This window comes from Bufo bufo, chromosome 9 (assembly GCF_905171765.1).
Source record: "Bufo bufo chromosome 9, aBufBuf1.1, whole genome shotgun sequence".
In the NCBI taxonomy this organism is placed as follows: domain Eukaryota; kingdom Metazoa; phylum Chordata; class Amphibia; order Anura; family Bufonidae; genus Bufo; species Bufo bufo.
Genome location: NC_053397.1, coordinates 89727208 through 89753137, shown reverse-complemented (window position 1 = coordinate 89753137; position 25930 = coordinate 89727208). Strand labels below are relative to the sequence as shown.

General features: G+C 44.1%; 1 protein-coding gene across 3 annotated transcripts in view; it reads left to right on the top strand.

Moving 5' to 3' along the window:
* Positions 1 to 25930, top strand: part of GPSM2 (G protein signaling modulator 2) — a 73402-nt gene that overhangs the window by 40426 nt on the left and 7046 nt on the right. For all 3 annotated transcript variants that reach the window (XM_040408449.1, XM_040408447.1, XM_040408448.1), the window contains 8 exons: positions 3930 to 4045; positions 5834 to 5989; positions 11806 to 11914; positions 19488 to 19617; positions 20813 to 20883; positions 21178 to 21357; positions 24721 to 24874; positions 25432 to 25649. In XM_040408449.1, the coding sequence (XP_040264383.1) occupies positions 3930 to 4045; positions 5834 to 5989; positions 11806 to 11914; positions 19488 to 19617; positions 20813 to 20883; positions 21178 to 21357; positions 24721 to 24874; positions 25432 to 25649 (1134 nt within the window). The remainder of the gene's footprint in view (positions 1 to 3929; positions 4046 to 5833; positions 5990 to 11805; positions 11915 to 19487; positions 19618 to 20812; positions 20884 to 21177; positions 21358 to 24720; positions 24875 to 25431; positions 25650 to 25930) is intronic.

Here is a 25930-nt window from a genome sequence, read left to right as displayed (position 1 = left end):
CTATGAGATTGGGATTATAAATTAGAGCTTATATATTCGAACTATTTATATTCTTATATACACTTTTAAATTGTACCTCAAATAATAAAGATTATTAAAATAAACTAGAAAGATAAACAGTCTATACATATATATTTAAGTAGTACTTTGCACTGAGGATATAATATACAATCCAATTAGAACAAGTGAAATCCATGCCGGATTTGGGTGGGACTTCAGAGAACCATAGTATATAAGCAAGAAGGGTAACACTCGCACTACAGCCACTGAGGAAGAGGGAGGACCCTCGAAACGCGTCTGGCTGGTTCCTGCGAGCAATTACCCACCCTAATCCGAATATAACAACAGTCGGAAGATTACCGTCTAGTCTGCATCTATACTCCAGTGTAAATCTAGCTGGACCAATCCATCGCGAGACTACGTGAACTTGGGAGATCACTTCCTGATTGCTGAGACGCAAGGAAGCACCCTCGTGGAACGCCGAGACCGGCGAGAGGGAACTCCTATATCACTGGATCCTGTATCAACCTGGGAGAACCAAGGACCCTAGCGTCTACCAAAGAGGATAGCCATAAATAAGGGCAAGGTAAGAGGGTTTTAAGAACTAGGGGGACGCCCCAGTTCCAAAACCCGACCACTCTTTACCTAAACCCTACTCTCTAGCGCATAGAGGAATCGCTACTGAATAGACACAATATATATACCTCATATGAGGAATTGCCACTAGGTCTTCATACGACCTCACCAAACACCCATTCACCTAAAACTTATCACATCCTTATATATACTTTTTGCCACATTTATTCTTCACAGGATTTTATCTTATTCTCCACAGGCTTTTGTTCACAGAAGGACATTTATTTGTGTTATTACACAGGACATTAATTTGATTATATGTATTTTATACACTTATAGACCTAGAGCTTAATATCCATTCAGTCAGCTATTATAAGAAAGATACAAAAGTGTTTTATTGTCCCCAGTGCAATATATGATAATATTTTATGTTAATATTTTATGTGATTTTTTTATTGTAAATTTTATATCATTATATAAAGCTACTACTTATTAGACTAGCCAACTGGTGAGTGCCTGCTTTTAATTTTAATCTCTTACAAATGGTCTGTCCTTGCTGCTTAGGCTACTTTCACACTCGCGTTTTGTGCGGATCCGTTCAGATAATGCAACAGTCTGCATCCGTTCAGAACGGATCCGTTTGTATTATCTTTAATATAGCCAAAACTGATCCGTCTTGAACACCATTGAAAGTCAATTGGGAACGGATCCGTTTTCTATTGTCAGTGAAAACGGATCCATCCCCATTGACTTACATCCGTTTGGCTCAGTTTCATCAGGCGGACACCAAAACGCTGTAGGCAGTGTTTTGGTGTCCGTCTCCAAAGCGGAATGGAGACTGAACTGATGCATTCTGAGCGGATCCTTTTCCATTCAGAATGCATTAGAATGCAAACTGATCCGTTTTGGACCGCTTGTGAGAGCCGTGAACGGATCTTGCAAACGGAAAGCCAAAACGCCAGTGTGAAAGTAGACTTGGGCTATTAGGGTAAGGGTGCTAGGGGCGAATATGTCAAACTGCAAAATGCAATATGAAACCTGCCTAATATTCTCACACGGCAGAACTGTTGTAGAAAATTGTACGACTGATCCATACATGTGAATAGGGATTGCAGAAACAAGGCCATGGCCTGTGATCGCTCGTCCTCATACAGTGTCCTTGGAGGGCGATATGTGTTTACACAGGGTGATCTGATGCTCAGAAACAATGATCGCTTTCACCCAATGAGCGAGCAGTGATTAGCACCTTTACACAGGATAAAAGTCTGGGGTTAAGTTCGGAACGTTCCGCATCCTATACTACATTTTCAAGCTACTGTTATGGACATAGGAAGCAAGCAAATGATTAATAAAAGGGTAGTATTCATCTGAAAAATTCTATGAAGATTGTTCAGCTCAATAATTCGCACAGACTTGGGGCGGGAGGGGGGGGGGGGGGGGAGGAATGTATGAAGCTGAAATATGCCTGTATTAGGTGTATTTCAGGCACAGATTGCGGTGCAATGGTTAGTTGCGCCGCAATCGGTGTCTTTTCCTCGCTCACGCCACATCTAAAAAAGTGGGTGGAAGGGTACTGGCCAGCAGACTCGTCTCATTTACCATTTTACGCGTAAGACAGCTCAGAAGCTGTCTTACATTTAGAAGCAGAGTCCAGCACCTCTACATAACTCCGGCGGATCCACCACCAAGTATAGGGATTTATTAAGGGTACTTTCACACTAGCGTTTTTCATTTTCGTATTGAGTTCCGGCCTAGGAAAAGAACTGATCAGTTTTATCCCCATGCATTCTGAATGGAGAGCAATCCGTTCAGTATGCATCAGGATGTCTTCAGTTCAGTCACTGTGTGGTTTTTGGACGGAGAAAATACTGCAGCATGCTGCGGTATTTTCTCCGTCCAAAATTCCGGAACACTTGCCGGAATGCCGGATCCTGCATGATTTTACATTGAAATACCTTAATGCCGTATCCGGCCCTACATGTTCCGGAAAAACGGATCCGGCATGTGCAGACCTTTAAAAATGTGAAAAAGATAAATACCGGATCCGTTTTTCCGGATGAAAACCGTAGAGACGGATCCGGTATTGCAATACATTTGTGAGACGTATCTGTATCCGTCTACAAATGGTATCCGTTTGCATACAGATTGCCCGATCCGGCAGGCAGGTTCGGCGGTGCATAACGTGTAACCTGCCATTTGAAATGGACATTTTATGTGCCATTTACTGTTTTGGCTATTGGTAATGCAACTTTAACTGCACTGAAAAATGGTACATGTAAAATCAACCAAAAATGCCTTTTTATGGTACAATGTAGGCCGCTTAGGTAGGCTACTATGTATGGAGACATACTGGATGTGCACTTCCACTAGGTGGCGCTAGCGACATGGTTCCCTTTCCTTGGGAGATATCTCTTTGCACAAGGCAGATGTGATTTGGAAAGTTTCTCTTTGCATATTGTTTTCCCATGAAGCATTGCACGTTAGGGTACTTTCACATTTGCGGCACAGTGATCCGGAAAGTAGTTCTGTCGCCAGAACTGCCTGCTGGATCCGCCATGCAAATGGACAGCATTTGTAGACTGATCCGTCTCACAAATGCATTGCAAGAACGGATCCGCCTGTCCGTTTGTCATATGCTTGTGATCCGTTTCAGTTTATTTTCACACTTTTACCAGTCTGCGCATGCGTAGACCGGAAGGACGGATCCAGCATTCCGTATTTTTAATGCCGGATCAAATACATTCCTATGGAAAAAAAATGCCAGATCCGGCATTCAGGCAAGTGTTCGGTTTTTTGGACCGGAGATAAAACCGCAGCATGCTGCGGTATTATCTCCATCCTGAAAAGTCAAAAAGATTGTGCTGAAGACATCCTGATGCATCCTGAACGGATTGCTCTCCATTCAGAATGCATGGGGATAAAACTGATCAGTTTTCCAGTATAGAACCCCTAGGACGGAACTCAATGCTGGAAAAGAATAACGCCAGTGTGAAAGTACCCTTAGTCTCTATTCCATGAAGTACTTCCAGTAAGTATCCATACAGAGCTGGTCTGTTTAAAGGGGTTATCCCATCTTAGACAATGGGGGCATATCGCTAGGGGAGGCCTGGACACACATCAGTACAGGCAAATCTGCTTGCGTGAAGAAGACACCAATGTGTTTGCTCACACGTTGAAGTCATGATTTGTTCTTTTTGCTAATTTGCTTTTAAGGACCAGGAGGGCTTCAGGAGTAATGTATTTGCCCTAATTATTTAGTACTCTAGTATTGTCAGTATCGTGCAGTAATAGGAGCTATGACGGTTACTCATGAGTGTTGGTTATTAATATATTCACTCTTCTTTTTCACATAGCGGCTGTTAGTTGCCAGGGAGTTTGGTGACCGATCTGCAGAAAGAAGAGCTTACAGTAATCTTGGAAATGCCTTTATCTTCCTGGGTGAATTTGAAATGGCAGCGGAGTACTACAAGTAAGATAGTATGTGCTGTGATTCATTGGCATTCATTCAGACCTAGTTTTTTGCTATTAATTGGTTTGGTGTGCCAGTGAGGATTACGCACAGAGTAAAACTTATAGTTCAGCTCAATGTAGATGTATTCTTCCCTCTATCCAGATACTGTAGTTCTGAAATAAGCCTAATGTATAAAGGGTGATCCACCCAAATGTCTGACAGTTGTGAGCTCACACTAGTAGTGTTCTGAGCTTAGACTTATGTCAGTTTCCAAAATTACAGAGCACCCAAAGCGCGCTTGGTTCTGTGCAGGGACTTGTCCTTCTAGAATTATTTGACACAACATACTAATCAAAGGACCCTTCAAATAAACAATGCTTTGCTTTATTTTTGGAGGCTTCTGAGATATCCATAAATGAAAGTCCAAGACCAGGAGTAAAGGCTCTGAAGGACACTGCAGCTCTTGTTCTGGAAATCACTCCAAGCTCTTGCACTTCACCAATATGTTCTTCTGTCCTGTTTCTATAATGGTCCGTGTATACTGGTCTTTACGGTGGACGATCAGTGGACTTCTTCTGCTGCTCGGTAACTCTTCAGAAGACTGACTCGCTGCACAAGCTCCTGGCCCATTGCCCAGGCAATTGCCAACAGCCTTGGGCATCAGGGCACTGACTGCCGACCAATAAATAATAAGGAAATACATTTTTTAAATAGTTCACCATAAAATACATATTTGGTAAAGGCGCAGTGATAAAGACACATAGATTAACCTCATGACGCAGCAAATTTTTTTTTTCATCTTTCCCCCTACAAAATCTGCCCAACTCACCCTGCTGTACGGCACACTGTCTGCAGAAGGGGCTGCATGTTCAATGCTGACATGTTCCCTTTGAAGGGGATGTCCAGGACCATTGACAATGGTATTATGTTCTTCCATTTTCCAGTCGCCTGTAGAACATACAGGTGTACCTGTCACGTCTTTGAATTCTCTCCTCAAACCCCATGCTCCCGCTTGCCCCGTTGTTCACAATCTGAACTTCCTGGTTTTGGATGTTAATGGGCGGCAGCAACACAACCCCATATTTATTCAATGTGATGGATACATAAAAAATGTATCCATCACATTGAATAAATATGGGGTTGTGTTGCTGCCGCCCATTAGCAACCAAAAAAAGTGAAACTTTTATTTTTTTACAAACTTTTTAGCAAATTTCTGTTCATTGAAAAACAGAAAGCACATGGATGGCATTCATGTTCTGTCCATGGTTTTTATGGACCTGTACAGTTCTGTGGTGATGTCTGGTTTACAAAATGGATCAAAGCAGTGCACGGCTCCATGATTTTTCCATTGACCCACAGTCGGTGGAAGAACAAGGTTGTGTGAATAAACACATTGAAATCAATGGATATGTGTGCTGTCTGTTGAGAACGCAAGCTGCACATGTTCTTGATTCAGTGAGGTGTGAGCAAGTCCTTAAGCTGGCCACATATTTAGTAGGCCAAATAATAATTTGGCTGACCGATGTCTTTCCCATACACATACATGCTCAGTTCTGCTAAGGTGTGTATTTGTGGTTGGTGGGGAGAGAGGAGAACAAAAGGATCATAATGCGAAAATATTCATTTCACGCCATCCTTCTCTCCCCCGACATCATCAGTGGGGAGAGTCAGGCGTTCCCAATACAAATTCGATTGTTGTCTGAACCCACTGTTCGGCTAACAATATAGAAATGTGTAAGGCGCCTTTACACTTTGCAATGTGATGTCACATTCTTTTCTTACGGTAACATTTACTCTTTTCTGCAGACGAACGCTTCAGCTGGCCCGGCAATTGAAGGACAGGGCGGTAGAAGCGCAGAGCTGTTACAGCTTGGGCAATACCTACACTCTGCTTCAGGACTATGAAAAGGCCATTGACTATCATCTCAAGCATCTCGTCATCGCTAAGGAACTTAATGACAGGTTACAGCTTGAATACATTTCTTTATAACATGTTTACAGAAGGCATCTCACAATTGGGACTGGGGTGTGTGGGTGTCTCCGCACATCTGGAGAAGCAGTCGTGCATCCTGCAGTCACTGGGTAGTAATAACACATAGAGCATACACTTGGCTGCCTGGAACTTTTATAAGGATTTGGGACAAGGATTTGGGACAAAGTCATTTTCCAGTTAGGCATCACATATAGACCCAGCAGCACAGGCAGCACGTGGATGTCATTTGTGTGCTGTCCACTAGGGATCGACCGATTATCGGTTTGGCCGATATTATCGGCCGATATTGAGGATTTTGAACGTTATCGGTATCGGCATCTATTTTGCCGATATACCGATAACGTATGGGGAACACAGAACGCGCTGCTCTCAGCGCTCTCTGTGTTCCCTCCGCAGCACAGGGGAGAAGGAAGCCGTGTCTCCCTCCCCCTGTGCTGCTGCTGCTGCCAATGAGAGGAGGGAACATAAGAGGAGGGGAGGGGCTGAGGCCACCGCTCCACCAATGAAGAGGAGTCTTTCATTCATTCATATACAGGAGGCGGGAGCTGGCTGCAGAATCACATAGCCGGCTCCCGACCTCTATGAGCAATAGCTGCTGTCCGCGGTAGTTAACCCCTCAGGTGCCGCGGATCGCAGCTACCGCTCATAGAGGTCGGGAGCCGGTTATGTCATTCTGCAGCCAGCTCCCGCCTCCTGTATATGAATGATTGAGAGACTTATCTTCATTGGTGGCGCAGTGCGCCCCCCCCCCCCCCCAAGCCCCCCAGTATTATTCATTGGTGGCGCAGTGCGCCCCCCACCCCAATCCCAATAGTAAAAACATTGGTGGCGCAGCCCCCCCACCCACCCAGTATTACTCATTGGTGGCAGTGGCCACAGGATCCCCTCTCCCCTGCTCCTCCGATCAGAGCCCCAGCTGTGTAATCCTGGGGCTCCGATCGGTTACCATGGCAGCCAGGACGCTATTGAAGCCCTGGCTGCCATGGTAAGCTCCATGCTGCTGTGTGTACAAAGCACAGAGCAGCAGGGACAGTGTGAGCTCCTATTCACCCTGATAGAGATCTATCAGGGGGAATAGGACAAGGGTTCTAGTCCCTAAGGGGGCTAAAAGTTAGTAAAAAATAACCACAAGTATAAATGAAAAAGATTTAAAAAAAAAAATACACATTAACAATAAACATATTCATTTTCAGCAGATTTGTGTAGGAATTTTTTTTTTTCTCAAAAATGAAAATTCCCAGAATATCGGTTTAAATTATCGGCTATCGGCCTGAAAGTTCACAAATTATCGGTATCGGCCCTAAAAAATCAATATCGGTCGATCCCTACTGTCCACATCCATTTTTCCATCCTACAAATTACAGAACATGCCCTCTTCTTGTCCATTTTGCTTTTTTATTAATGAAGCTGAGAAAAATACAGATTGCACACAGAAGGTATCCGTATTTTGCAGATCTGTGGTTTGCGGACCGCAAAAGGCATATGGTCATATGCATGTAGTCTTAACCCCTTCCCGACCAGCGCCGTAATAGTACGGCGCAGCGGGACGTGACTTGCTGCCCAGCGCCGTACTATTGCGGCAGGCTGATCGGGCGGGTGCAGGAGCTGCGCCCGCCCGATCAGCGGCAGGGGTTTGACAGTCACTGATAGCCGAACCCCTGCTGTATGCGCCGGCATCAGTGAAAACACAGATGCTGGCGCATTAACCCTTGACCGCGGCACGTGCAATGTGTGGAGGGAGGGAGAGAGAGCTTCCATCGGTTCCCTGCGCTGCTGTGACAGGAACCCGATGGCAGGGAAGGCAGCCCGATGCCTTCCTGTAAGCCTGAGAGATCCAGCCCCCTGGATGTCACAGGCAAGCAGGCTGTAAGTGTATTACAGTCAGTAATGCACTTACAGCCAATGCATCACAATACAAAAGTATTGTAAAGGGTATCAGACCCCCAAAAGTTGACGCCTCAGAGTGGGACATAAAATAAAGTGTAAAAAAAAAAGCAAGTTTAAATTTTTTATTTTTTTTTTAAGTTTCAAGTAACAAAAAATAAGCGTTCTTTTCCCAAAATAAAGTAAATAAATAATTAAAAAAAGTAGACATATTTGGTATCGCCGCGTCCGTATCGACCGGCTCTATAAAAAATCACATGACCTAACCCCTTAGGTGAATAAAATAAAAACTGTGCTAAAAAAAACATTTTTTTTTGGTCACCTTACATCTCTAAAAGTGCAACACCAAGCGATCAAAAAGGCGTATGCCCCCCAAAATAGTACCAATCTAACCATCACCTCATCCCGCAAAACATGAGCCCCTACCTAAAACAATCGGCAAAAAAAAAAAACTGGCACTCAGATTATGGAGACACTAAAACATGATTTTTTTTATTTGTTTCAAAACTGCTTTTTTGTGTTAAATGAAAAAAAAAAAGTAGACATATATTATGTATCGCCGCGTCCGTAACAACCTACCCTATAAAAATACCACATGACCTAACCCCTCAGATGAACACCGTAAAAAAAGATAAAATAAAAACGGTGTAAAAAAAGACATTTTTTTTTGTCACCTTACATCACATGTAGAGAAGTGAAGTGAAATAGCAAGCAATAAAAAAGTCATATGCACCCCAAAATAGTGCCAATCAAACTGTCATCTCATCCCGCAAAAATGATACCCTAACTAAGAAAATCGCCCAAAAAATAAAAAAGCTATGGCTCTCAGACTATGGAGACACTAAAACATGATTTCTTTATTTTTTTTGTTTCAAAAAAGATATTATTGTGTAAAACTTAAATAAATAAAAATTAGTATACATATTGGGTATCGCCGCGTCCGTAAGAAGCTGCTGTATAAAAATATCACATGACCTAACCGCTCAGGTGAACACCATAAAAAAATAAAGTGTGTCAAAAAAGCAATTTTTTTATCACCTTACATCACAAAAAGTGTAATACCAAGTGATCAAAAAGTCATAGGCACCCTAAATTAGTTCTAATCAAACAGTCATCTTATACCGAAAAAAATTAGCCCCTACATAAGACAGTCGCCTAAAATAAAAATGATGGTTTTCAGAATATGAAGACACGAAAAATAATTTTTTTCAAAAATTCTTTATGTTAAACTGAAACAAACAACCATTGTCTCGTCCGTAACAACCTGCTCTATAAAAATACAACGTGATCTAACCTTTCAGATGAACACTAAATAACAAAAAAAATTAAAACTGCGCCAAAACAGCTTTTTTTTTTTGTTACCTTGCCTCACAAAAAGTGTAATATAGAGCAACCAAAAATGTACCCTAAAATAGTACCACCTTATCCCGTAGTTTCCAAAATGGGGTCATTTTTTTGGGAGTTTCTACTCTAGGGGTGCATCAGGGGGTCTTCAATTGTGACATGGCAGCTTAAAATTATCCCAGTGAAATCTGCCTTCCAAAAACTATATGGTGTTCCTTTCCTTCTGCGCCCTGCTGTGTGCCCGTACAGCAGTTTACGACCACATATGGGGTGTTTCTGTAAACTACTAACTAAATATTGAGTTTTGTTTGGCTGTTAACCCTTGCTTTGTTAGCGGAAAAAATTGATTAAAATGGAAAATCTGCGCAAAAAGTGAAATTCTGAAATTTCATCTCCATTTTCCATTAATTGTTGTGGAACATCTAAAGGGTTAACAAAGTTTGTAAAATCAGTTTTGAATACCTTAAGGGGTGTATTTGGGTGGTTTCTATTATGTAAGCCTCACAAAGTGACTACAGACCTGAACTGGTCCTTAAAAGTGGGTTTTGGAAATTTTATGAAAAATTTCAAGATTTGCTTCTAAACTTCTAACGTCCTCAAAAAATAAAATGGCATTCGCAAAATTATCCAAACATGAAGTAGACATATGGGGAGTGTAAAGTAATAACAATTTTTTGAGTTATTACTATTTATTATAAAAGTAGAAAAATAGAAATTTGGAAATTTGCTAATTTTTCAGAATTTTTGTTAAATTTGGTATTAAAAAAAATAATTTATAAATGTTTTTTTTTTTACTCCATTTTACCACTGTCGTGAAGTACAATATGTGACGAAAAAACAATCTCAGAATGGCCTGAATAAGTTATTACCACATAAAGTGACACATGTCAGATTTGCACAAAATGGCCTGGGCAGGAAGGTGAAAACTGGCCTAGGGTTGAAAGGGTTAACCTGTGGTCCCTAGACCATTATCAGCAATGGCCCGATGTATATAGAACAGTTGTCTGAAGTTGAATGAAGGTGAAAGGGTTAAAAAGACTAATATTGCATTTCCAGAACGGTCAGCAGGGCCGACTCCAAGTTCATGTGGGCCCTTGGGCGATAAAGTCTCAGTGGGCCCCATCAGCAGCAGCAGGATACTGTGACACATGGCACTGCTGTGTAGGAGGAGCAGAAGCTGTTTCCCAGCCTGCCCCGCTCCTCCTCCTACACAGATCAGCAGGGCGATGTGTGAGGACAACGTGCTGCTGCTGCTGTGGAGCGCTGGCGGCTCAATGGTGGAGCGGGGAGCAAATAGTTCCCTGCTTCAGTGGCGTGCCTACGGTTTTTGGTCCTTTCCCTGCCCCCCCCCCCCTCAATACTTTAAACAAAATTGTACCTCCTCACAGTAGTATTGCCCGCATTGTACAACCTTCACAGTAGTTTTGTACAGATGTGTGTCCCCTCACAGTAGTTATGCCCACATTGTGCCTTCTCACAGTAGTTATGCCCTCTGTGCCCCTTTTACAGTTGTAATTCCCCATTGTGCCCCCTTCATAGTAATAATGCCCACTGTGCCCCCTTCATTGTAGTAATGCCCTCTGGCTCTGTGCCCCCTCCATAGTATAAATGCCCTCTGTGCCCCCTCCAGAGTATAAATGCCCTCTGTGCCCCCTCCAGAGTATAAATGCCCTCTGTGCCCCCTCCAGAGTATAAATGCCCTCTGTGCCCCCTCCAGAGTATAAATGCCCTCTGTGCCCCCTCCAGAGTATAAATGCCCTCTGTGCCCCCTCCAGAGTAGTAATGCCCTCTGTGCCCCCTCCAGAGTAGTAATGCCCTCTGTGCCCCCTCCAGAGTAGTAATGCCCTCTGTGCCCCCTCCAGAGTAGTAATGCCCTCTGTGCCCCCTCCAGAGTAGTAATGCCCTCTGTGCCCCCTCCAGAGTAGTAATGCCCTCTGTGCCCCCTCCAGAGTAGTAATGCCCTCTGTGCCCCCTCTGTATTAAAAACAAAAAAACATAGTAACTTCTCACCTCACAGTCCTCTCTTCACTGCAGACACAGATCGCTCTGTAGCACTGTGTGGGCAGAGCTTATGCAGATTACCTGGCTGAAGGCTCCGCCCACACAGGCTGGCAGGGCGGAGAAGTCTTCCTGCTTCACCATTCAGATCGCGGCTGCCCTGAAGGAGTGGTGGAGCACGGGGAGCTCAGAGGTGAGTGACAGGACCTAGCTTTCTGCGCTCCAGCAATGAGTACTTCCATCTGTATTGATGGAAGCGCTCATTGTTTCTGGCAGCTGTGCTGTGGGCCCCGACATTTGCACTTGCCCGGGTATGCTGGGTGCTGACGCCAGCCTTGCCTCGGAGCAACAAAAGAAAAACAGCCTTTTAATCAGGTGAATACAGCTATGTGACTATGCAAACAGTTTGAGAGGGAGGTCGCTGGTGGCAGATTCCCTTTAAATGGCTTCTAGCTCAGACTTCATTTGAAAATGTTTGTTCAGGCTTGGGCCTTTTTGTTGCAGTTGTAAATTGTTTCCATCATAGTATGCTATATATATGTATATGTCTCTATTGTAGGGTAGGAGAAGGTCGGGCATGTTGGAGTCTGGGGAACGCATATACTGCCTTAGGAAACCATGACCAAGCTGTGCACTTTGCAGAGAGGCACCTGGATATCTCAAGAGAGGTAACAAAGGCTCTCATGACTCGTTTGTTTTGTATATGTTCACATGGCAGAATTTTCATGCGCATTTTGACTTATTAATTTTCATTTGTTGATGAAGATTGACTGATTGCTTGATCCTATAGAGAGGGGATGATTTCTGCAAGTAAATGCAGCTCTCACCTCCTCCTGTGAGCAGGCAATTACCCGAAGTAAACGGTTCATTCCCGATAATTGCCTTCTGTGTCAGCCCATATAAAGGGGTGTCGGGGCAATGACCCCAATACCGGATGAACGATGGACTCCGAATAAAAAGATGTATGAGTACTCAGAGAAGAACTGACACAGACGCAGTACTGTGAATCAAGTTGTTCTAGTTTATTCAGGGAAAAGAAGACACTATATAGTTTTTTTTCTGGATCATTTCCAACAGTAAAAAAAACCATAGTTTAAGATTTACACATTGCGTTGTTGGGATCCGGCGTGCACTTCCGTTGCCGGAGGTGCCTGCCGGATCCGGAAAAACGCAAGTGTACTGAAAGCATTTGAAGACGGAGCTGTCTTCAAAATGCGTTCAGTGTTACTATGGCACCCAGGACGCTATTAAAGTCCTGGTTGCCATAGTAGGAGCGGGGGAGCGGTATACTTACAGTCCGTGCGGCTCCCGGGGCGCTCCAGAATGACGTCAGAGCGCCCCATGCGCATGGATGATGTGATCCATGCGCTTAGGGCGCCCTGACGTCACTCTGGAGCGCCCGGGGAGCTGCACGGACGGTAAGTATACTGCTCCCTGCTACACTTTACCATGGCTGCCAGGACTTTAGTGTCTCGGCAGCCATGGTAACCACTCTGAAAAAGTAAAATGTCGGGTCCGGCAATGCGCCGAAACGACGTTTAGCTTAAGGCCGGATCCGGATCAATGCCTTTCAATGGGCATTAATTCCGGATCCGGCCTTGCGCCAAGTCTTCAGGATTTTTGGCCGGAGCAAAAAGCGCAGCATGCTGCAGTATTTTCTCCGGCCAAAAAACGTTCCGTTCCGGAACTGAAGACATCCTGATGCATCCTGAATGGATTTCTCTCCATTCAGAATGCATTAGGATAAAACTGATCAGGATTCTTCCGGCATAGAGCCCCGACGACGGAACTCTATGCCGGAAGAAAAGAACGCAAGTGTGAAAGAGCCCTTACTGGAACATGGTCAGTGGGGGCTAGGAGTGACCTGAGTTTATCATAGATTCTCCACACAAATGTTTTAAGGATTATAACCTAAAATGGCTGCACAAGGTACAGGATGGAGTCTCAACCCTCACAATTCCCCCATTTTGAGATATTCACTCATCGCAGGTGACAGATACACATACTTCAGCCGGACATTCCCCTTGCTGCTGGTTCCCCATATTCTGCATGAGGGATAATCTCAACACGTTTCATAATCTCTCCTGTTTCGATCTCTGTTACACATTTTGTTTAAATTTATCATTATGGTCTCATGATGCATTTTGAAAGGTCCTTTGTACCCCTGTTATCATGGGGACATAATTTTGATCATATCCTTTAGCTAGGGCAAAGTAGACCAACACTGGAAAGTCAAAGTTTCCCAAATGAAACCTCAGCACTTTCTTTCTGGCCCACTTTCACCCATCAAAGTCTCATACTCGAACAGTCTTGTTTTTCAGGGCAGTAATATTGGCTTGCCACCAGGGGGCCTCACCCCACCCTGCGATAGGGAGGGGGACTGCTGTAGAATTGAGGTTAAGACTATCACATACTGGCCTCCTGATCGATAAGAAGCCTTTACAGTTCATGTTAATTAATTCTGACCATGGTACTGGTATGGCCATATAAGGCATAGTCTTTGAACTCACAGGACTGTGAGTGCAGATCCAACAATTCTTGTAATTGTCCGCATTTGTCATGTTTTTCAACATAACCTGATGGAGCCTAATAAGGCCATTGTCCCAGTCACTTTTCAGGTTCACATACAGAGCTTGAATGTTCAGGGCCAGGGTTAGCAGTGCAAGAATCCTCATCCTCGGGGTTAGGCACTTTCTTACAATGTGAGGCGTGAATCCACCTTTACAGAAGTTGCAGTTTTCAGCAAAACTTGGAAGGGACCATCAAATCTGGGCTTCAAGGGGTTTTCTCATGTGTCTCTTTATCACCACCCAATCTCCAGATTCAAGAATGTGTGTACCCTCTCTACTGAATCTGGATCTGGAATAGAAGCAAAGACCTGTTTATGAGTGTGATCTAACCTTTCAGTAAGGGCCTTCATGTAACTGACCATACTGTCAGCCTGTAGTTGTAACTGTTGAGGAAAATACAGTCCCAACCTTGAGGCACTACCAAACAATATCTCGAAGGGGGACAACCCTGTCTTCTTATTTGGAGTAGTTCTTCTGCATGGCTTTCTGAATTTTCAGTTTTATTGTCCTGTTCAAGCGTTCGACACGGCCACTGCTTTGTGGGTGGTACACCGTGTGAAAGACCTGTGTAACCCCTAATGCTTGTAGGACCTCCTGTATTACCTCTCCTGTGAAATGTGAACCTCTGTCTGACTCGGTGACCTCAGGAACACCGCACCTGCATATAATTTCATTGACCAGTTTCTTTGCGGTGTTCTTTGCATTTGCCTTGGAAATGTGATATGCTTCTGGCCACCCTGAAAAGAGATCAACACACAAGAACAAACTCATATACTCCTACCTTAGGCAGTTATATCCATCTGCAGTCTCTGGAATGGGTAAAATGGCCCAGGAGCATGCTTGCTTGGAGTCTTCACCACTTGCCCTGGATTATTCAAAGCACAAATCATATAACCTTGTACAAACCTGCTTTCCATGGTGGAGAACCCTGGAGCGATCCACCTTCTGGCTACAGTGTTGCTTCTTGGGCCATCATCGGATACAGGGCTCTGGGTAGGCAGATCTTACCTTGAATCTCCCATAGTCCTTGCTCATTTAGGGTAGCACCTCTCTTAAGCCAAATGCACATGGCCATGTTTCACGGCTGTGAGCGGTCCGTGGTAACCCGGCCTGGATTCCTGCTGAGAGCAGGAGCGTACGGCGTCATTAGTTGCTATGACGCCGTGTGCTTCATGCCGCCGCTGCACTACAGTAATCCTCTTCATCTGCCTGAGCAGACAGTTTTACCAAGATCTCCATTGACATCTCCTGAGGCTCAAAAATGTTCACTGGTACAGTTTCAGTGTCTTTTGGGTTTGAGGGCAGTTTGTTTAGCTGCTTTGTCAGCCCTGTCATTTCCTTCTGTCTCATCAGTATTTTGTCTGGTATGGGCTTTCACTTTTACAATAGCCATTTCTTCAGGTAACAACAGAGTTCATAAGTTCAAGTACAGAGTCTTTATTCTTAATAGGCTGCCTGCTGATGTAAAAAGTCTCTGGCCCCCAAAGTTGGTCCATAATTATGCGCAATACCAAAGGCATACCTGGAATCCATGTAGATGTTTGCCTTCTTGTCCTTAGCCATTTTACACACTTCAGTGAGTAACTTCAGCTCGGCCTGCTGTGCCGACATGTGAGGAGGGAGTGGTTCGGCAAGTACTACATCATTCTGTGTGACCATCGCATAGCCAGTGTGGAACCGGCCATCCTCTCCCATAAACATACTTCCATCTACAAAATACTCAGGATCAGGGTTATCAAGAGGCTTGTCATGAACATGTGAAACACCAGAGATCTCTTGTTGCATCAAATGCTCACAATCATGATCTTCTGTTTCCATTAACTCTGCAAGTAGTGGACCTGTACCTCCCTCCCCCATTTCTGAATCTGTGATTGGTAACAATGTAGCAGGGTTCAGAGTTGTACACCTTCTAAAGTTAATGTTATCTGGCATGAGGAGGGAACATTGTAGCCTTAGTTGCCTGGCCATGGAAATGTGTTTTGGCTGAACCTGAGAATACCCTGGATGTCATGTGGTGTTTGTACCACTAGGGGGCAGTCGAGGACTATCTCAGATGCTTTTTTCCTCCATGAGCTGGACAGCTGCCACAGCTCTTACACATGAAGGAGCTCCTCGGGACACAGGATCCAGTCTGGCAGAGAAGTATGCTGCTGTTCTCTGCCTATCTCCATGTTTCTGGGTCATTACTGCTGAACTATGTCCTTGGAGTTCTGAACAAAACAGATTAAACAGTTGATCACAGTTTGGAATGCCTAATGCCGGTGCAGACAATGTTGCCAGTTTCAGAGTAAAGAAGGACTCGATTGCTTGTTCCGTCAGACAAAAAGGTTTTGATGACAGGCAATCATATAAAGGCTGCATAAGCATGGATGCATGCCTTATCCAGGGTCTGCAGTATTAGACCAGACCAAAAATATCCTAAGGGGTTTTGGCCCCTGAGGGAGTTTTATGTCCTTCACTGCTTGTTTTCTCTCAGTACGGAGCCTTGCACCCTCTGAGAGACAATGTCCCACAAATGTAACTCTTGTATTGCACTTTGTCTCTGGAGGCTTTGCAACCACTTTCTGCAAGAAATATCAACAATGACAGCGTGGCTTTCCTACAACTTTTCCAGTTTTCTGCACACAGATAGATCATCAACATATTGAAGTAACATAAACTGATCAGGGATTGGCCAGCCAGATAGAACTGACTGGAGGGCCTGTGTGTACATTGTAGGTGAATTATGTGCTTCTTGGGGTATAACTGTCAAGGTGTATTGGTTACCCTTAAATGTGAATGCAAACAAATACTGACAATCTGGATGTAAAGGAACACTGAAAAATGCATTTTCTAAATCTATCACGGTGAAGTGCGTGGCAGTCAGTACCTGTGACAACAGGGTGTGTGGATTTGGTACAACGGGAGTCTGTAACACCATGACCTTGTTGACTTCCCTGAGATCATGAACCATCCTGTATGTTACTGGTTGTCTCTTTACTGGCTTCTTCTTTAACTAACAATTGGGTAACAACCGTATTGTCTTTTATCTTTAGTTTAACTGGCTCAGATTCACGGACAAAAACAGTTTCTTCCGTAAATCCCACAGCCGGTACATAACAAGGGGTTAACTGATGAGGCTGCAAGAAACGCTTTCCTTCTCTCTCTCTCTCTAACACTCTCTTTCTCTCTCTCTCTCACTATTTGTCTGACAGTTTTCCTCTTTTGCTCCCCGGACTTACTTGGTATGGTCCCCATTGTCTGTCTCAGTAAAATCCCAGGATTTGTGTCTGGCTCACAAGGCACTTTAACACCCCAAATCCTGAATTACATAATTTGCCGGCCGGGCTTCCCCTAGGTCCTCCTCCCTCTGATTATAATCCTTCTGGTACACCTAGTTAAAAGGTACCCTAGGTCCTCCTCCCTCAGACAGTTCTTCTGGTTCACCTAGTCTAGGTCCTCCTCCCTCGGACAGTCCTTCTGGTTCACCTAGTCAGGACTTACGCACAGACCACCTTGGGGACCCACTAGGTCTATAATTACCTCCCTCTAAATTCTCCCCCCCCCCCCCCCCCTCTGGCCAGACAAATAAATTATCAGTTCATACAATACTATAGTGCAGTGATGGCGAACCTATGGCACGGGTGCCAGAGGCGGCACTCAGAGCCCTCTCTGTGGGCACCCACACCCTGGAGAAAGTCTATGGTGTACCAATATGCCTTAGAATTTGCCTGCCATTCAATAGTGCAGGACATGCTATGAACAGCACAGGCAGCAGATTGAATGTAGGCAGGTTATTATAGCTAAATGATAAAGTACATGGAAGATATATGATATATTGGTATTCAGGTTAAATTGCCGTGTTGGCACTTTGCGATAAATAAGTGGGTTTTGGGTTGCAGTTTGGGCACTCGGTCTCTAAGAGGTTCACCATCACTGCTATAGTGACTATCTCTACTTCCTCTATTTGTCAGTTTTCTAGTTGGCAACACACAAGGTCAGATTCCTGGTCCACACAGACACAAAGAAACATCTCCCATACATTAATACACACAAGTCTTTGAACTTATTAACATTTTTTGGAGCTCCATACACTCACACTTAGTACCTCACATACATTGCCTTGTTATTATCTCTTAGTATTGCAAAGTGTTCTCGCTATCACACATTCCAATGTCGTGACGTCACTCCCCTGCAGCAGCAGGCAGCCCCCTCTGTCTCCCTCTCCATATGTTCTCTATCTCAGCATGTTCTGGCCCCTTCTTCCTAGCTTCCTGATAGATTCTATGCACACAATAGACAATGACAAATACGTAGACAGCTGCTCCCAGAACAATCCCAAGCAACTCCCAGCTAAAATCCTGGTTTAAATCCATCCACCATTCACCCTTCATCAGGGTCGCAGATTCTTAAACACAAACTAGGCACGACTGTAAAGTTACCTTATACTCTGCCGGACCCTCCAAGACAAATGCCAGACAGGGAACTACAGACTACTTGTAAGATAAAGCTCTTACCTCAGCGCTGAATTTCGTCTGTTTGTCCTGGTACAGGCGTCGGGGGTCCCAGCAGGAAGGACTTAGTCGTTCCCCACGTTGGGCGCCAAATTTACTGTCGGGGAAATGACCCCAATATCAGGTGAACGGTGGACTCCGAATTAGAAGATGTATGAGTACTCAGAGAAGAACTGACTCAGACTCAGTATTGTGAATCAATCTAGTTTATTCAGGGAAAAGCAGACACTATATAGGATTTTTCTGGATCATTTTCAACAGTAAAAAACACTTTAGTTTAAGATTTACACATTGAGCGACAAAACCTTAAGATAAGATGAGCGCCTCTTGGCTCTATGCCCAGAGCATCTTATCTCTCCAGGTGCGTGATAGTCATGTACGCATCCTGCTGATACTTACAAAATGCCTTACTGGAACAAGGTCTGAGGAGGCTAGGAGTGACCTGAGTTTATCATAGATGCTCCACACAAAGGTTTTAAGGATTATGACATACAATGGCTGCACAAGGTACAAGATGGAGTCTCAACCCTCACAGGGGCTGTTAGTTTTTATTCACATCAATGACACATATTGTTTTCCAGGGCAGTGATTGTATTTAAAAAAGGAGGCTGAATGAGCTAATTTCCCCTCATCAATCTCTTGTCGATACCGTTCTAAGACTGCTCTGGACGCCGCTGCTTCCCAGCTTGACACATAGGAAATTGTTTGGACTGATTGGTCGACTGGCCCGTCCAAGTTATTTTCTGTGCAAGTGCATGCGCAGAAAGACGCGGGGAACCGAGCAAGGGATCGGTGGGGTTAAAGGTATTTATTACCTTTCCCATGGATAAATGTCTAGTAGCTGGGATACCTACTGCTGTAACCCCCACAATCGAAAGAATGTGGGTCCCAGAACTGGCACTGCAGTCAAACGCGTGCTGCTCCTGCATTGAAAGTCTGTGGGACAGTACAGCATTCTGGTATTTCGATTAGTCCCATAGATGCTGAACGCAGCAGCGGCAGCACACATGCATAGCCATCGGTGGGGTTACTAGCCATCAGACATTTATCGCCTATCCTGTGGATCATATATTTATACTTAGGCCTCACATATAGGACTACTGCTTACTCTCAGTAACTGTATACGTTGTGATTCTCTAGAATGGTTGATTTATAAACCTAATTCCATGTCTTGACAGTTGGGGGACCGTAACGGAGAGCTGACTGCACAACTGAACCTCTCTGACCTGCAGATGGTGCTTGGACTAAGCTACAGTACCAATACGTCCGTGCTCTCCGAGGTTCCAGATTCAGAAAGCAGCTTACTTGGTAAGGAGAAAATATAAACTTCATGTTTCTCTGATTGTACATTTACGCTTGTTTGTGCAGTATTAAACCTATACTTAGTAATAACTTAAAGTAATAAAGATTTCAGCCCTGGTTTATCATGCCTTCACTCCAGAATTCTGGCGTCAAAAAGTTGCAAAATAGTGCTTTTGCGACTTTCTGCCCTCACTTGCACAAACATTTTGCAACTTTTTTGCAGTTTTACACCACACACTCCAGTTTTTAAACATGGATAGGAAAGTGGGTGTGGTTAGCGGTTAAGGAGTTTCACTCCAGATTCATCATTGAGGCTCACTCTAATAGGAGAGTGTAGTAGGAAAGCTGAGACAAATTTATCAAACATGTGGCATAAATTACACCAATAAAGACTCGAGCAAAACTGACTTAAACATCCCCATCCTGATAAATTCCCCACTGCACCTCCAGTATAAACACGGTGTATGTAAGCAGATCCTTGTATTAGTGATATCTGCTGATCATTGATGTCCATGGGCTTCAGTCTCTCAATGCCAGTTGTTATAGGAAAGAAAAGTCCTCCAGGGGATGAGTAGCATCAGATGTGACTGGCAGCTGTTACACTCCGATCCCCGTTGAAAAAAACATGTGATTTTGCCTAAGTATGCATGTTAACTTGAATATGTCTGCTAGCAACTTAAAGGATAATTCAGAATCTCAAGCAATCCCTAGAATAGCTTAAAATGAAGAAAAAAAAGCGATGCCCCTTTCTCCAGCGCCGTCCTCTGCAGCGTTGATCCAGTCCTGTTTGTTGTCCTGCAACGTTGATCCACTGTTTGTTGACCGCATCGGTGATGCATCACGTGGTTGGCTGCAGCAGACACTGACCCAGTGACATATGACACATGACCAGTGCAGCCAAACGCTATGAAACAGTGTGTCATGGATCAGGCCAGTGCTGCAGAGTATGGCGCTGGAGAAAGGGGTGGGTATCACGTTTTTTAAAAAAACTTTAAGACATTATATGGGTTGTCTGAGGTTTTAAATTATCTTAGACAATCTATTTTAAAAGAGAAAAGACAAGCTTCTAGCCCACATGGACCTGGTCATCTCAGATCAGCAGTGGGGCTGGTGACAGATGTCATCCATTGTAGAAAAGCTGTTAACCTTCTTTGTTTCAAGAGAAAGACAGAGAACTTATATTTCCTGCATTGTCTGGCAGGTGCGCGGCCACGTCTGAGCAGACGTCACAGCATGGAGAACCTTGAGCTCGTGAAGCTAACGCCGGACAGGGTAAGTCATCTGAATGGACGTAGTGGGAAGAAAATGTGTGTTCTCAGTTTTCACTAGAGCAAGCATCAAACAAAGTGCGACCCTACTTATTCTGAGGGGTCATGCAGGAGGCAAGGAGCTGCGATCTGAACAGCTTTTTAATACAGTAGATAACATAATATGAACCAATTCACTACTTGCTTGCTGACACCAGTGACGCTGCATCTGAACGTACCAACCTCTGCCTTCTCTGTGGCCTCTACTATAACAATACATAATGGCCTTGTATATTTGTCTTTGAATTGTTACCTTCAGGTGGAGAACTGGAACATCGAGGTCCTCACAAAGCAGAAATCTCTACTGTCCAAGCCTTCTGCTAAGCTCATGTTTGTTAATAAACTTAAGGGCAAGAAGTTTAAGAACAGTGCATCCAAAGTCCTGCAGGACACCAGTAACTCTTCAGATGCCAACAGGAAGATGACAAGCTCCCAGCGGGTATTTCTTTTTTTTCTGTTCCAAGTTATTGGTTACAACAGGGGCCCAACTCCTGGGGTCTCTTAAAGGGTGTTTCTGTAGTATAAAAAAATTGCACAACAGTGGGAAATGTGAAGAATTACCAGTACTCTCCTTTTAAACCCCCTGCCGCTCCAACACTGTGGTGCCAGCTCCTGCCTGTTTTTGACTACTTTTCCTGCGGTGATGAGCTACATCTGCATAAGCATGGCAGCCAACCACTGTCCTCTGCTGTCTCATGGTGGACATAAAAGCATTACTGCTGAGGCCAGTGACTGGCCACGTGGATGTATGGCACAAGCAATGGCTGATGGGGACCACTGGAGTGTCATCGCCAGCAGTGTGGTGAATGTAACCAATATTTTTAGCACATTTTACCTTATAGGTGAAACTCGAAAAATTAGAATATTGTGCAAAAGTCCATTTATTTCAGTAATGCAACTTAAAAGGAGTTGCATTAAAACAACTTAAAATTAGAATATTGTGAAAAGGTTCAATATTCTAGGCTCAAAGTGTCACACTCTAGTCAGGGTGTAACTATAAACTGGATTTTGCGTATAAATGTGAAAATATGTTTAACTGCCTGAATACACGCTTAAAATAAATTTTATTAATCAGATTAAAAATCGTGGCGAACTTGCCACATGTAGAATTCATCAGGCTAAGCCTGGATGGGTGGCTCACTCCACAATTGTATGGGTATAGCCACTCAAACCACGCTAGTAAGACGTGCAGAGCTGGAATATCGGTATGGTATACTCTAGATGCCTATTCTGATATGTTCACAGATGCACTCCCATATGCTCACTAGAGGTACTTGGATTGCTGATGATGTATCAAAGGTACCAGCAATGACATTAGTAGCAGCTGGACAGCAGGCTGCAACAATGTATCCACGTAGTGAGTATGGGTAGATAGAGGAAGGGGTGGGTGAACTGTGGGTGAGAGCTTTATGTACGAGCTCTACTTACAACCCAGCTAGTCTGAATCCCTATTGTTCCTTCACTATCTAACAAAAGGACCGTCTCTGCAGGTATATGCGTCTGCTCGACGCGTTTCTATGTCACTCTATATGTAGTGACATTTCCTCAGGAGCAGAGTAGCAGTGGCATAGGTGCAAATTCTTATAGTCTGAGACAACTTGCACTATGCACACTGGTGAAGAACGCTGCACGCTGCTGTTTGCGCGCGTGCAGCTCCAAGAGATACAGCCTCCGGCAATGTGTTAGCAGGACGGCTGCTAACACATTGCCGGAGGCTGTATCTCTTGGAGCTGCACGCGCGCAAACAGCAGCGTGCAGCGTTCTTCACCAGTGTGCATAGTGCAAGTTGTCTCAGACTATAAGAATTTGCACCTATGCCACTGCTACTCTGCTCCTGAGGAAATGTCACTACATATAGAGTGACATAGAAACGCGTCGAGCAGACGCATATACCTGCAGAGACGGTCCTTTTGTTAGATAGTGAAGGAACAATAGGGATTCAGACTAGCTGGGTTGTAAGTAGAGCTCGTACATAAAGCTCTCACCCACAGTTCACCCACCCCTTCCTCTATCTACCCATACTCACTACGTGGATACATTGTTGCAGCCTGCTGTCCAGCTGCTACTAATGTCATTGCTGGTACCTTTGATACATCATCAGCAATCCAAGTACCTCTAGTGAGCATATGGGAGTGCATCTGTGAACATATCAGAATAGGCATCTAGAGTATACCATACCGATATTCCAGCTCTGCACGTCTTACTAGCGTGGTTTGAGTGGCTATACCCATACAATTGTGGAGTGAGCCACCCATCCAGGCTTAGCCTGATGAATTCTACATGTGGCAAGTTCGCCACGATTTTTAATCTATGATTAATAAAATTTCTTTTAAGCGTGTATTCAGGCAGTTAAACATATTGTCACACTCTAGTCAGCTAAATAATCCTTACCCCCTGAGCAAAGGTGACCTCAAAATTGTGACTTTGGGGTTTCATAAGCTGTATACTGCTCGCCACTGCAATGGTAACCGCATGCAGGTATACAGTGAAGAGAAAGAAGTGCTCGGACAAGAGCTGGCTTCTCTTAAAACAACTGATCGGCTGGGGTGCCGAAAGTCAGACCCCTGCCCATCTGATATTGATCTATCCTGAGGAAAGCAGAAAACCACATTAAACACCATATGCCATGGAAGAAAACCTCAACTTTCCATGGAGTTGGGATGGAAGTACAGTGATTTGTCATACTGATTACACTGTGATGTGATGATGCCACGCAGCACTGAGTACTTGATTTTATATCACTTTATATGTAGAATAGGACGTTCAGAGAACCTGCTAATTCACAACTTGATCCCAGCACCGAATCACAATATGGGAAATTTTATAAGACCAGAAGCAGAACATTGCTCATTCTGTGTTAACATTTTCATTCGGGCTTTCTTTGTAGATGAGATCCATATTGCTGTTTTCTGCATTGTGATCAGCTTTGACTAGTTGCTGGCAGAATCCTGTAAAGCAGTGTTCCCTTTCTAGTAAATGTTTTCTGTACTATACTAAATTCTATACGTGTGTGGATGGCTCACATTGACTTTACTCTCTCAGCCTAGGTCTACATGTTACACAGCCGTAAAACCTGGTGCATCCAGTCCCCTTTTACTAGAACGCTATTGCCTTGTACCTAGACACAAATCAAGCAGGTTGTTCCCCCCAATAGTTCCCCCCTTTCCTAGCAGGCAGCTGCTCCATGCAGGTCTGGTTGTTGAAGCCCCTGTTAATATCACTGTAGAGGCAAGTGCACAAACGTTGTGTGGATACATTTGTTATAGGGCACCCACTGAGTGAATGAAGCATACTGTACATTCCCAGCAGCTTTCTGCTCTGAAATCTGTTTTCTTTGATGCAGCAGTTCGGCTCTATTCACACTCATTGTGGTGCGCATGCCACTCAGAAATCTGCATCAAATCTAAGAACAGTCCAGATCCTAAGCATGTGAATGGGGTTTTTGCATCCCTTTTTCTCATGCAGAGGAAAATTTCTGGGTGGGTTTTTGGTGTTACCTATGGAAATAAATAGCATGCTGCTTGCAGTATTGCAGGAGGTAATAGAGAATTGGGCCACATAGAATGACAATGGAGCTAATCCTCATGCGGATCTGAACCTGCGGTAGAAATCAGCCTTTCTGCCATGGATCTAAACTGAAGCCATTTATTGCATTGTAAACAGAGGGGCTTTATACTTTCCTACCATGAAGTATGGTTCTAGGCAGCTTGATGCTTTCAGGCTTGTTGTTATTTGAGTCTCGTGACTTTATACACAGAGCGTTAGTTGTGCTGCACTAACTGGTCGTCCCCCTTATTTCTAGAAATCTGCGGTCCCAGACGGTATTGGAGATGAAGGATTCTTCGATCTTTTGAGTCGATTTCAAAGCAACCGAATGGATGATCAGAGGTGCAGTTTGCAGGGCACAAACCTCCTGACTACAGCGACATCAACACCTCCAAAATCCATGAGAAAATGTATGTAAACGCGTATGGACTGCTTGCAGCTTTAATATTGCTTGTTAGTGCTCAGGTCTACTGGAATCTAACTGAAATCTGGTGCAGTTTTTGTAGTCTCTTTAAAGCATTTGTTAGGGCAATTCCTAGGACTCTGTTCACACTAATGTTTATTCTTCTGTTCCTGACAAATGAAAGCATAAGGCCTAATAGATGGAAGGCATCTGGTATGCGTTGCTCAATTCACTAAAATAAGAGTATCAGGTTTCCAGTATTTTAAATGGCAAAAAACTAGACAGAATAGAGGCTAGCAGATGAGCCACTAGAAAAATCACTTTAAGACCAGTGGGTTCATTAATAGAAATGTTTTCCCATAAAAAGAGAATGAATGTACTGGCAGGTTGCATGCACAGCCACCACTTCTATCATTTGGGGGACTTGGGACCCCCCATTCTTGCAATCAGTGGTAATTCCTTACCCTGTGCATTACCAATAGTTTTTTATATTTTGGTACAGACCCTTTAAAATGCATCCAATCCTGTTGAATTTATTTTATTCCCCCCCCCCCTCCCCTACAGCCTTATCTGCATCTGTCGTATCTCCTCATACTGAGGAGTTTCTGGACCTCATAGCAAGCTCACAGAGTCGGAGGTTGGATGATCAGAGGGCCAGCTTCAGCAATCTGCCTGGACTGAAAATCGACCAACAGCGCAGGAACTCTGTCCTGGACCACCTGATGGCCACCGAGAACCGCGAGCCAGATGACGATTTCTTTGACATGCTGGTGAAATGTCAGGTAAGATACATTTGTAACAACATCTGGGATACATACACCCTATTTTTGAACGATGTGACACCTGAGTGTAAGACACACCTCAAATGGGCAACCGAAAATGAAAACCGTATTTTCTACAGTGTCCCACCATGCTTGTTCCGCTAGACTACTTTTCTAGTTATATTTATATATATATATACACACACACACCCACCCACACGGCCCTGCAGTACGCACATTATGTGGATGCAGCTCTGTAGTTTGTATATTATATACACACACAGCAGTGCAGTGCAGTACGT